Source organism: Musca autumnalis, unplaced genomic scaffold, assembly GCF_047663935.1.
Source record: "Musca autumnalis isolate F117 unplaced genomic scaffold, ASM4766393v1 scaffold_2, whole genome shotgun sequence".
NCBI lineage: Eukaryota > Metazoa > Arthropoda > Insecta > Diptera > Muscidae > Musca > Musca autumnalis.
In genome coordinates this window covers 203,621,160-203,634,971 of record NW_027411755.1, presented here as the reverse complement: position 1 = coordinate 203,634,971, position 13,812 = coordinate 203,621,160, and the positions used below count along the sequence as shown (strand labels likewise).

Here is a 13,812-nt window from a genome sequence, read left to right as displayed (position 1 = left end):
TGATGAGGAGTATGCATCAGTTAATTACCGGAATTTGGCAGGAAGAGAGCATACCCAACGATTGGAACCTCAGCCTATGTCCCGTACACAAGAAAGGAGATAAGACGGTGTGTACAAACTACAGAGGCATAAGTCTGCTCCCAATCGCATACAAAGTGCAGTCGAGTGTGAACGTTTAAAACCCATGGTCAATAGCATAACAATTGACCAAATCTTCACACTGCGCCAAATCCTTGAGAAGACTCACGAAAGACAGATATACACATACCACCTGTTCGTCGACTATAAGGCCGCCTTCGACAGCCATGTCTGAGTTTGGTATCCCTGCAAAACTTATAAGATTATGCAGGATGACATTGGCTAATACATGATCAGCTGTTAAAGTAGGAAAGAACCTCTCGGAACTTTTTGAACCAAAACGAGGTTTCAGGCAAAGTGACAGCCTATCGTGTGACCTATTTAACATTCTATTGGAAAAGGTCATACGAGAAGCGAATGTATATACCGATAGAGATAAAATATGACTATATACAATAAGGATATATGCAGACTATATTGATATAATAGGTCTATCAACTTGATCCGTAACAGCCACCTTTGCGAAACTTGAAAAAGAGTCTGCCAAAAAGGTCTTGCAGCCAACGCCGATAAGACAAAGTTTATGGTATCAACACGCAAGACGTCCAGTAGACTCGGACCAACTGTTCATGTTCAGAACTAAAATTTTGAGGTAGTAAATGACTTTATTTACCTCGGCACCGCCATAAATAAAACGAACAACATGAGTTTTGAAATCAAAGAAGAATAATATTGGCCAACAGATGCTACTTTAGTCTAAGTAAACAGTTTAAAAGTAAAACCACCTCTCGTCAAATAAAACTTACACTCTACCAGACACTGATACTTATGTATGGATCTGAAGCATGGGTACTTGCGATTGCGTTGGCTTGGCCATGTCAGCAGGATGGATAAAGATGCCCCCGCCAAAAAGGCATTTGAATACGAGCCACTCGACGGTATACGCTCCAAGGAAAGACCAAGTTGAAGAAGATATCACAAAACATGGCATCCAAAATTGGAGAAGTAAAGTAAAAGATCGGTGCGTTTGGAAATCTATTCTGAGTTCGGCTTATGGAACAAGACGTTTTGTTTAATATAAAAGACATCTAAGTAAGTAAGAACCGACAAAATATGGATTTGGATTAAAGCTCAAAAGTATTGCGCGGGAGGTACCTAAAGGAATGGACCGACATAGTCCATTTGGAAGTGGATCTTATATTGGGAGTCATTCCTCTCGATAGATATCGCGCCCAGCTGTCATTTCAGTTGGTCACAATATAATTTAGAGCTTTTGGACCATTATATCAAGAAACATGTACTTGCCATAATCATAATATCGCTGTAAACAGGGCCACTAAGAGTACCTTTGGTAAAAATTTCCAACGGATCGTCGATCAGACCTTTAACCGTTAATGTTGAACATTTGTGCAGGTGATAGCCCAAGGAGTGGACCGGGCTCACTTTTGAACATAAACTTAGTTTGGACAAAATATTTCGATAATATAAGCACCACTTTCGAATTTCATTTAATATTCGAAGAAATATTACGATATCCAAAGTGTGGACCCACGCAGTATTCGGTCTTTGTGCATTTGTATGTAACATACAAAAGGAAACGAAACAGACCCATAGTTCCTTTTGGAGATATACATATACATAATCACTTTCTGAGTCGATTTATGCATGTCCGTCCGTTTGTCCATGTATTTTTGTTCGCAATGTATAGGTCTCATTTTTTGTCCGATTCCGCTGAAAATTGGGGACTGCAATTTTTTGTAGCCATAGGAAGAACGTTATTGCTTTTGGTGAAAATCGGTTCAGATTTGGATATAGCTCCCATATATATTTTCGGCCGATTTCACGTATTTGCTGCACCAAACACGCTATATACGTCCAATTTTGATGAAATTTTGTATGTGTGACTGAATTCGGTCTAGAAATAAATGTGCCAAATTATATCGAAATCGGTTCAGATTTGGGTATAGCTCCCATATATGTTTTCTCCCGATTTCACGTATTTGCTGCACCAAACACGCTATATTTCCGATTTCGATGAAATTTGGAATGTGTGACTGAATTCGGTCTAGAAATAAATGTGTCAAATTATATCGAAATCGGTTCAGATTTGCATATAGCTCCGATTTATATTTTACATATTTACAGTGGTGTAGGATATCATATAGTCGGCCCGGCCGACTTTGATCCTTTCGCACCTGGCTTCCAATACTTGTCGAGGAAGTCTGTCTGCTGGCATTCTTACGACATGACCAAAGCATCTCAATTTTTGTTCCTTAATTCGATCATTCAAAGGCTTGATATCCAGACTGCTTCTAATTGTTTCGTTTTGTATTCTGTCTCTCTTGGTTTTATGAGCGACGCTTCTTAGATACCGCATTTCTGGCATTTCTGAAGCTTGAATGCGGTCCATACACTGCACATAGTACCATAGCGAGTTTTACAGCTTTCGGACCATTTTCTCAGCAAGTATGGGCTGAAAAAAACCTGTACCGTCGTAAAGAGGGCGGCGAATGAATACAAATTGTTACAAGAAAAACCAAAACGATTCGAGGGGTGGTCTTAAACAGCACTTTTCTCAAATTGTGTGGGGAGTACTTGAAGGAGTGGACCGATATAGTCCATATTCGAAGTTAATGTAGGTCTGGTAGAAATATTACGATGTGAAAAGTGTGGATCAAATCGGTAAATCCCTTCAAGAGTTATCCTGCTCATAATTTTTATGAACATTGTTGAACTTTTGTCCCATCGGTTTGGACATATATTTCGAAAGCCAAATTTTGGACCAAATCGGTTAATCCGTTCGAGAGTTATCGTGCGCTCCAGCCACGTTTAGTTTGTACGAAATGCGATTCATACAATTTGGAGTCGAGTCCGAACGTCTGGCTTGATGGAATACACGATAACTCTCTAAGGGATTAACGGATTTTCCAAAATTTGGGTTTCGTAATATTTTGTCCAAGCATAGTTTAATTTCCTAGATGGGCCATGTCGGTCCACTCCTTTGGATCCCTCCTCCACAACAGTTAACCACATTTCGCTAAAATAATGCGCACTATAACTCTCGAAGGTAGTAAACGAGTTGGTCCATATGCACTTAGGGAAACTTCTACCAGACATAGATGAGGTTCAAATATGGTCACTATGAGTCCACTCCTTCGGGTACCTCCCACCTCAAGTTTCGGAAAAGTGTAGTTTAAGGACTTCTCTCGAATTGATTGATTCTTTTTGCAACAACTTGTATTCACTGTATATATTAGGTACAAATATAGACTATATTGGTCCACTACTTCAGGTAGCTCCCACATAAAATTTCGGAAAAGTGCAGTTTAAGAACTGTTCACAATTGGGTTTGATTTTTGTTGTTGTCGGGCGGATCAACCGATTTGGACCAAAATTTGACATTCGTAATATTTTGTCCAAACATAGTTTAAGTTCGAAGATAAGCCATTTCGGTCCACTCCTTCAGGTACCTCCCCCACAAAAGTTCAAAAATGTTCGGAAAAGTTGTTCGCACGATAATTCTTGAAGGGAGTGACCGATTTAGTCCATACTTTACACATCCTAACAAATCTACCACATATAGATCAGGTTCGAATATGGACTATATTTGTCCACTCCTTCGGATACCTATCACACAAAATTTCGGATAAGTTCACTTAAATACCTGCTACCGAATCACTTTTATTTTTCTTGTATTCGCTGCCTCAATTATGACGGTAAAAGTTGTTTAGGGGCAAGTCTATACTTCTTGAGAAAACAGCACGATAGGTGTGAAAAAAACCCTATGGCAGTATTGTAGTGGTTGGAGAGCACGATAACTCTCGAACTGATCAACCGATTAGGTTCAAAATTTGGACTTCGTCATATTTTATCATAGTTTTAGTTCGAAGATAGGCAATACCAGTCCACAACTTCCCCCGCATATTAAAAAATGTGACTTGTATGGTATGCACGATATCTCTTGAACAAATTTGGGCCAAACTTTGCATCTCCTAATGTTTTGTCCAAATTTAGTTTAACTTCGTACTTTATGGTACCTCCCCCACAAAAGTTCAAGATTTGTGTCTACGTGCTGTTTTAGTTCTGTGTGAAGATCCTTTGGAAATGTATACCGATGCTGTTGTCTGTGGTCCTGTTTACAGCGAGTCCACACTCTGTGCCATTCATCAGGTGTACGGGTTGGTGGATCATAACTATTTTTTAAACCATTCCATTCCATTTTTTAAACCAGCATTTCAAATTGCTGTTTTGAAGTAATTTTTTATCATTATAAGTACAGAAACACCAAAAAACGTATATAATATTAAACAAATTCACTTAAAATAAATGAAAATGTTACTTACGTTTCAATTTTTCGTTTTTATTCGTTTGTAAAAATGCACGGCAACAGCTAATTTGTTGTCGCCGGAAAATGAAGGTTATGGTGACAAACCTTTTGCATCTGCAACGCGACACGACTCGTGACCCTTTAGACTCAAAGAAGACTAACAGCCCAATAATGAATATTCTTGCGGAATACAACTCTCGCGGAATAGATTTTTCTCGAGAGAACATTCCTCCTATCATGAATAATGTGAGAAAAATAATCATTGAATTTGGCAGCACTGAAGGGTCTTTTTCATACCTTGTGCACCCTAATGTTGTGAAAACAAAGCGAAAATTTTAAGTGTTTGTGTTTTTAGACAAAATCAACAAATTTAATAAAATTAATTAATTTAATTAGCTGATGGCCATTGTAGCCAATGCTATTTCCTTTCTTATTAACATTGTATTTACTACAATGTTATTATTATAATAAATAAATAAATAAATAATTAATTTAAATGCTACTAATTATGAAAAACATCAGATGTGATTGGAAATTTCTAAGAAGACAGTGCAATTGACTCCATTGTGCTATGGAACTGCCACCATCATGAATGTGTTAGAAACGAGTGTTTTAATTAAATAATGGCAAAAATTGAAAAAAAAAATACTAATTCTGAAATAAAAATAATTGAAAATATGCTTTTATCCAGTGTTTTTTCAATAATTGTTGTGCAACAATTTTGTATGTCCAAAATTCTCTCATCCCATCGTTGATCGGTACAAAAAGTAAAGAGTGGCTGAGTTTGCAAAGTGATGTTATTTTGTAAAATTTGTTCAATTTTTAATAATTATCCAACCACAAGTAAAAGATTTTATAGGTATCGACTTAGAATTTTAGCCTGATCAAGAATATATGTATATACTTTATAGAGTATCCGATGACAAATTTAATTATACCCTTGAGGGTATTGGTTGAGGGTATAACAAAACTAAACACTTTAGGGGGGGTGCCGTATAAAAAAAAACAGACATCGATTTTTTTAAAACCACTCTACTGTATATACATAGATACATATGTACATAAGTACCATTTAAAACACAGAATTTTAAATGAAATCACAATTCTTGTATAAATTGTCATGTAGATATTTATTAAAAAATACTTAAAAACTGCACTAGAATATCAAATACATGATAAGAAAATGTCTTTAGTAATTGGTAATAAATAATATTTCAAATTCAATGCATTGTTTTTAAAGAAAAAATCACATAATTTATCCAATAAAATAATAATTTATTAAGGTGATTGATATATTTTTAACCACATGGTAGGAAAAAAAAACCATGAGCGCATATTTCATTAAAAATTCAAAGCATGCTAAGCGGCGTCTCTTAGAAAAGTACATACTCACATCAAAAATATCAAAAAATCATGATTAATTCAAAAAAACCAAAACAAAAAAGCACGTGTTCATTTTGTTTGTACAGTCCATTCTGTTATTCAACTGAATAAATAAATTATTCTATTTTTAGCTCTCTATCGTTGCTGTTAAATAATCTGCTATACCAGCTATGCTTCTTCTTCACTCCCCTGCCACACAACAGGGCCAATGTTAGTGGTTGTTTTTGCCTTCACTGTTAGCAACAGTGCTTAGTGGCCGAATGGTCTAAGCAGTGGCGTTTGTCTCCGGCATTGCCGGTTCAAATCCCAGCGTCGTAGTTGTTTCATTGTGAACTTGTCCGAGTGAAATTAGAATTTTAATTTCTACGGTTGGTTAACAAAAATAATGCGATCGATTTCTTTCTCTCTGTCTCTGATATGCCCCTACGTTTCATTATGGGAATTGCTGTTCTTCAATAAGCGGTTTTCACTTCACATGGGGCTATAGAAAGCATGTTTCCGTATCACTCCACGAAGTTGCAGTGTCTAATTCCAAGCTGATGACTTCACTAACCAGGAAAATACATTTCTTTTTGTAAACAGAAAAAAAAATATTTGAAATTAGTAGATTCTTGCAGTTCTGGAACTGACCAAATATGTAATAAAAACAAAAACAACAAATAGTTAAAACACAAACAATTGCATAAGTCGTTTATTTTTGAATGGAATTTATTGGGTTTTCCAATTTTTGTGTGCTAACTTAATTTCCTTTTTTGTAGAGTTAAATAATCGCACTGTTTGGTATCGTCTACACGATGCTCTTGAAGCAACATTAAATGTAATGTACTTACACCTGGGATGTTTTTGCGGATTCTGAAACTACAATGTTCATAGGTGAGAAAAATCACAAAACAGGAAAAAAATCGCCGGAGCGCTTTTTAAATGAATCGCAATTCAACTTGACATTTTTAGAGGTTTTTTAGGATTTCACGATTTTGATTGGAAATCGCAAGTCCTATCGAAATGGGACTAAATAAAATGTTGTAGCTATAAAAGTTCTCTTCAAGATTGACCTTTATGATAATTTCACAGGTTTTACCGTTATTGAGATATAGAAGTTCAAATTGGGACAATGCATAGACTACAATTTCGCAACTTAAACTTATATCTCTCGAAAATGGTACAACCTAGGAAAAAATTACGAAAGCAAATCTTGTGGACCTATGTCCATAATTTCTGGTGGATAACTTTTATGGCCACTGGGAACCCTAAATGTGAAATTATAGCTAATTCAACGGCATGTTTATTTATTTATTTATTTCAAAATTCATATATGATACAAAGCCTCAATGGCCAATTAAACGTATCTCAAGACAAAAAACCTGAGTTATAAAATAATAAATTCAATTTAATTTACTTAAATACATTAATATATAACAAATAATTATTATTTAAATGCAGATATATTTCTTCGGCTCCCCAGCCATAAAAACCGTTAAAGAAGAAAAAAAAAACAATAAAAAAAGTCCAAAGAGTAGTAACTCAACATGTGCTGATTATTCAAAGAGTGACTTATTATACATGACTTTAAATATATATGGATTGTTGCTCACGTAGCCTTTGCATGTATCTAAGGATTTTCAAACGAAAAGAGTTATTGGTGTGAGAAAAAATACGTAGTTCTATTGGTAAAAAATTCCAAAACCGAGCGACTCTGACTAAGAAAGACTTAGAATACACATCTTTCCAAATCAAAGGAATAAAAATCTGAGGATTTCTAATAGTGTTTAAAAAAGTAAATGTCCTACTAGGAGCAAAAGGCATGCCATTTTTAATAAGATTGTAAAAAAGCAACACACAACGATACTTGACAAACATATCAAATGAGCACCCTAGAAAACGAATGACATGTTCAGATACATGACTTCTTCGTCGAAGATTAAATAAAAAACGTGTAATAGTATTCACAATACGGTTCACTTTGTCAATATTTCCGCCAATAGTGCCAGAATATACCTCAAACCCATACAAGACTTGAGATAACAAAAGAGAATTCGCCAGCATTAACTTAATTCTGTAAGGGAGATATAAATTTGATCCATAAACTCTACGCAACATACCCCAAACTCTCCCAGACAAAGCATCAATATGACTCTCAAATGAAAGATCACAATCAATAATTACACCCAAACACTTGTGCTGCTGTACGAAGTCGATTTTAGTGCGATCCAAGAAGATGTCAATATTAGGCAAAAGGTTATTATTACCAAAAAATAACGCCTTGGTCTTAGAAGGGTTGACTTTTAATGAATTCATTGTCGCCCAACGAAGAAAATAATTTAGATTTGAATTTATATTACTTTCAAGAATGTTGATAGTATCACGTCTACTATTAAAGAGCAAGAATATATCGTCTGCAAATATAAAAGTAGAGCAAAAAACAGAATTCGTGCAACGAGGAAATCATTCACATATAGGATAAATAGAAGGGGACCAAGTACAGATCCTTGTGGAACACCAGAGAACAAGGGTAGGCAATTAGATTGACAACCATTTAGAACAACAAACTGGCTCCTATCACACAAGTAGGAAAAAATTAGTTTACAAGCAGATTTAGAGAAGTTAAACTCATCTCTCAATTTTAAAATAAGTGAGGTATAATTAATAGAATTGAAGGCTTTGGACAAATCTAAGGATATAAGAACACTAACCATATCATCGTTGATGGCTTCACGAACAGATTCAGTTAGTTGAAGCAATAAATGAGTAGTGTTATGTCCCTTGCGAAAAGCAAATTGACAATCATTAATCCGACTTTCACAAATCTGAAGCATTTGATTCTTAATGACATGCTCCATAATCTTTGATACAGCAGGCAAAATAGAAATTGGCCTCAAGTCATCAGAATCCCTAACAGACCGCGATTTTGGAATTGGCACTACTCGAGCTGTCTTCCACGCAGATGGGAAAACTGACGTAGTTAAAATAGAGTTAAAAAGGTTCAGTATAAGGCCCGAGACATATGGAAAAACTAGTTTAATGAAGGATATAGGTATGCCGTCAATACCAACAGATTTAGATGTAACCTTATTTATTGCTTCACAAAGCTCATCTTCATTAATGCAACGAAAAGAAAAAGACGAATCAGCATCTAGGAAATCATCCACATTAAAAGATACATCGTAAGATACATCAGAAGCATTTGCAAAGAACTCATTGATAGTATCTACATCAATATTTATCCCCTCATTGTTGTTTCCAACACAGCCATGACTTCTCAGAACCTTCCAAAGTCTAGTGGAATCCATTCTTCCATAAAGCCTCGCATAATGAATTCTCCTCTCTTTGCGTATAACAGATATTGCCTTGTTCCTGTACTTGCAATAGACCCGCCAGTTTTGCCGAGATGGGTCCCTTTGGAAAGAAAGGAAAGCCAAATCCCTTATCGAAGTAGCAAACCTGACTCCACTTGACTGCATCCAAGGATCACCCGAGTAACGAATTTCTTTCCTAGCAATAGGAACAAACGAAAAAAGTTCATCGAAGAGAGAACATAAATAAGAACATTTAACATCCACATCCGTACACTCTACAATCAAACTGCTATCAAAGGAGGCAAGGAATGAAAATAAACCATCCCAATCAGTGTTCCTAAAATCGCGGAATTCAAAATAGTCTGGTAAAGGATTATAATTAATAGAGAGAGATGCAAAAATAAGAGCATGGTCAGAAATCGCAGGACACTGAACCGGATTAGAGTAGCTCAAGAGAGCACAGTCACTGACTAACATGAAATCAATCAGAGATGTCGACCGACTACGTAAGTCAAAGTGCGTAGGGATTGAGTTATGAGCAATATTTAGATTCAATCCAGTACAAAGTGACCGAAACAGGTTTCCTCTCGAAGGATTAAATAAATTGCAGTTGAAATCTCCAACAGTTATTATATTAGCATATTCAGCAAACATGTCACAATGAAGGTTCTCAAAAACATCTACATTACCCGAAGGTAAATAAACAAACCCGAAAAGAAGTTTAGTATTAGAAAATTGCAACTCTATGAAAAGAGACTCACAATGTCGGACTGAGGTTTTAGAAACATACTTGTATTGAAGACCCTTAGAAACATATATTCCAACACCACCACCTCTAGCTGCTATCTGACGGTCATTACGACACATGTTGAAGCCTGGAATAGAAACAGCAGAATCCAATATATCAGACGAGAGCCATGTCTCAGAAATATCAAAGATATCAAATGTATTATCTTCCAAAATACGTTTAATTTCATCAAATTTAGTAGTAGGTTTAATGCTCCTGCAATTTAGATGAGCAATTTTAAGATTATTTTTATATGGATGCAATAAACTTTTTAGATAGGTGTTACCACTCACTATTGGACCAAGATTATCGTTAAAAGACATCAAAAACATAGCAGATGGGGAGCCAAGTAAGGAAATATAAATGCGAGAATCTTTTGCAAACACTACGATTCATTATAAACAAAAATTCAATCAATAATACAGCTCATCGCATAGTTAAAAAAAAAAGAGATCAAATAAAATATCAACATATGCATATGTCTAGAACTTTGAATGAAATAATTGAACCAGGATCCAGCTGAAAAACCTCATAGAGGTAAAATAGAAGTTGTAAACTAGCTACAGCTGTATCCAGGTTTCACAATATGAAAAAATAGGTATACATATAATAAAGAAAATAGATCAGTCAATTATGATTTGTGAATAGCAAAGAAAAACCAGAAGCATCTCGTTCAATCTGTTTACCATCAGACAGCGTAATTTTCGCTCGTTTATGATTTTGTACTTCGAAATAACATTCTGTCGACGAAGCTTATTACAGACGGCATTCAAGCTACTAGCCTCAGGAGAAAAGTGGTCATTCAAATAAACCCTTCTCGAAACATCTCCGCCATCAGCTGGGAGAATATCAGATACCCTTAAGGATCGACTCTTAAAATATTCACGCATGATTTTATCTCGAAGTTCTGCACAATTAAGTTTCACTAAAATATGTTTCTTGTTATTAATGTAACAAGCTAAACCGACATCACGACGTTCCAAATTCACATTAAAGAAAGCTGCTATAGAAATCACAATTTCAACCAAATCATTTAAACCATCAGACAATCCACTTATAAGAAAATCCGCACGATTCAATCTACGGTGCAAAGCATTATTTTCCGCTTTAAGGAGTTTATTCTCATCCTCCAGAGCTTTAACCGACGTTTCAACAGCAGCAACTTTCTCATTGCATCTCGCAATATCATTTTTTATTTCGTTAAGGCAGGACGTCATTTGCGCATTCAATTTTTCAATAGCTGTCTTTATTGAGCCCAGCTCTCCCTGATCTGATGCAAAGCAGTGAAGGAATCCAGTTTCTTGTTAATGTTTTGTATGTCATCTGAAGTTGCACCACGGTTATTTCGGCTTTTATCAAGGTTGGATTCACAGGTGGTGCAAATAAAGGCACTGACTCTAATTGCTTTAAGTGCAGCAAGCTCTTTTTCACTTAAATTAGCGCAGGGCCCATGCACCCATCTATCACAAATGTTGCACTGAATAGAACCTGGGGCGCCTGGATTTTTAGTCACAGGTTCATTACATTTACCACACAATGTTTGCTTCTTCGCTGCAGGCATATTGTTTAGCAACAGCAGATGAAGAATAACAGAAAAAAAATCAGCAACAACGGCAAGGCACTTCCAGTCAAAGGAAAGAGAAACAGCAGAAAAGCAAAGAATAAAATAATTGCGTAACACAGTCAAAAATTTATATTTTGAAACCACAGTATTTGACTGAGATATTCTTTGAATTTCAATTTGCCGGAACAAAATAATATTTCCACAAAACTATTTGATTGTTTACAAAAGCCAACAGTTGATATTTAAGATAAAAACAAAAAAGCGATCAGCTGCAAACCGAACAGACGTTTACTCAGGCATAGGGTTGCCAAAATTTTTTGTATTTTATCCGTACCGCATGTAACCGTGGACCGATATAGCCCATCTTCGAACTTAATTTAAGTCCAGACCAAAACAAGTAAAAAGTGTCAGTCGGCTTTGCCGACAGAGGTATACCCTCAGCCAATGTGAAGTGAAACTTTCACCTACGGACAGATCGAATGTGTTTAAGGTCTCTTCAGAATTTTGTGGCCCTTTTTGGACATTTGAACTTGCCGACAAAAATGTGGATTAGGAATTAACTGCACTAAGACACAAATGTTGAAAATTTGGAGGGCAGGTACCCTTAGGGATGACCGATATGGGCCATTTTAGAAGTAAAACTAAATTTTGATAAAATATTAGGAGATCCAAAGTTTGGACCAAATTGGTTGCCCCATTCAAGTGATATCGAACTAGCATTTTAGTGAAATTTTTTAAATATTGGAGAGAAGTACCGAAATTTGTGGGCCGGTATTGCCTATGAAAATAAGTTTGGATATAATATGACGAAGACCAAATATTAGACCAAATCGGTTGAACAGTTCGAGAGTTATCGTGCTCTCCGACCGCCACATATGGTGGCATAGGGGTTTTTTACACCTTTCGGGCTGTTTTCCCAAAAAATATGGACTTGCCCCTGAAAAAATTTTTACCGTCATAATGGAGGTAGCGAATGCAAATCGCTTCAACAAAATTCAAAGTGATTCGAGAGCAAGTCTTAAAGTGAACTTATCCGAAATTTTGTGAGAGAGGAGTAGACAAATATAGTCCATATTCGAACCTGATCTATACATATATGGTAGATATATTAGGATGTGCAAAGTATAGATTACATCGGTCACTCCCTTCAAGAGTTATTGTGCGCACAATTTTTCCGAACATTTTTGAAGTTTTGTGGGGGATGTACCTGAAGGAGTGGACCGATATAGCCCATCTTTGAATTTAAACAATGTTTTGATAAAATATTACGATGGGCAAATTTTGGACCGAATCGACAGATCGTTTCGAGAGTTATCTTGCCCTCCAACCACTACACAAGGTGTCGTAGGGGCTTTTTGCACCTTTCCGGCCATTTTCTCAGGAAGTATGAACTTGCCCCTGATGAAACTTGTACCGTCGTATGGGGGAAGTGAATACAAATTGTTGCAACAACAATCAAAGCAATTCGAGAGCAGGTCCTAAACAAAACTTATCCAAAATTTTGTGTGGGAGGTACCCGAAGGAGTGGGCCGATTGAGTCCATATTGGAACCTTATCTAAGTCTGGTACAAATTTCACGATGTGCCAAGTATGGACAAAATCGGTTACTCCCTTCAAGAGTTATCATGCCCACAAATTTTCCGAACAGTTTGGTACTTTTGGGGGGGATGTACCGGAAGGAGTGGACCGATATAGCTCATCTTCGAACTTAAATTAAGTTTGGACAAAATGTTACGAAAGCCAAAATTTGAACCGAATCGGTTCATCCGTTCGAGAGTTATCGTGCGCACCAACCAGACAGACAGACACACGGACGGACATTGCTAAATCAACTCCAAATTGTCTGAAACACATTTCGTCCAAACATACTTGGGGTCTAAAACCATTATTTCCATGAGGCACATTTTGCCCGTATGAAAGTGTATATACCCTTTCTAGCCTAAAGGCTGAGGGTATAAACACATGTGTACAAAATTTCAGCCTTGTATCTCGACTCATTCGGAAGATGAGTTATAAACGGAATGATATACCCTCCATATTATGGTGGAGGGTATAAAAAAGAAGTTGCATAACTCTAATATACTGAAAGAATAGGTGTTTCTGAAGACCTTTTCTGAAAGAAAGGGTTCTTCTATACACCCTTTCTAAAAGAATGGGTGCTTCTGAAGACCCTTTGTGAAAGAAAAGTTGTTGCTGAAGACCCTTACTGAAAAGCTCGGTGCTTCTGAAGACCTTTTCTGAAAAACTGGGTGCTTCTGAAGACCCCGTTTGAAAGAATCGATGATTCTGAAGAGCCTTTTTGAAGAAAGGGTGCTTCTATTGACTCTTTCTGAAAGTAAGAATCGCCTGCTTAAAAAACAATGTCATGACAAGCATTATC

The 13,812-nt window shown here is 36.3% G+C and overlaps 1 protein-coding gene across 1 annotated transcript in view; it reads right to left on the bottom strand.

The window, feature by feature from the left end:
- LOC141392495 (uncharacterized) overlaps nucleotides 1-8,625 on the bottom strand; it is a 60,132-nt gene extending 51,507 nt beyond the window's left edge. The window contains exon 1 of the mRNA XM_073965433.1: nucleotides 8,479-8,625. Within this exon, the coding sequence (XP_073821534.1) occupies nucleotides 8,479-8,625 (147 nt within the window). The remainder of the gene's footprint in view (nucleotides 1-8,478) is intronic.
- Between the last annotated feature and the right edge of the window lie 5,187 nt (nucleotides 8,626-13,812).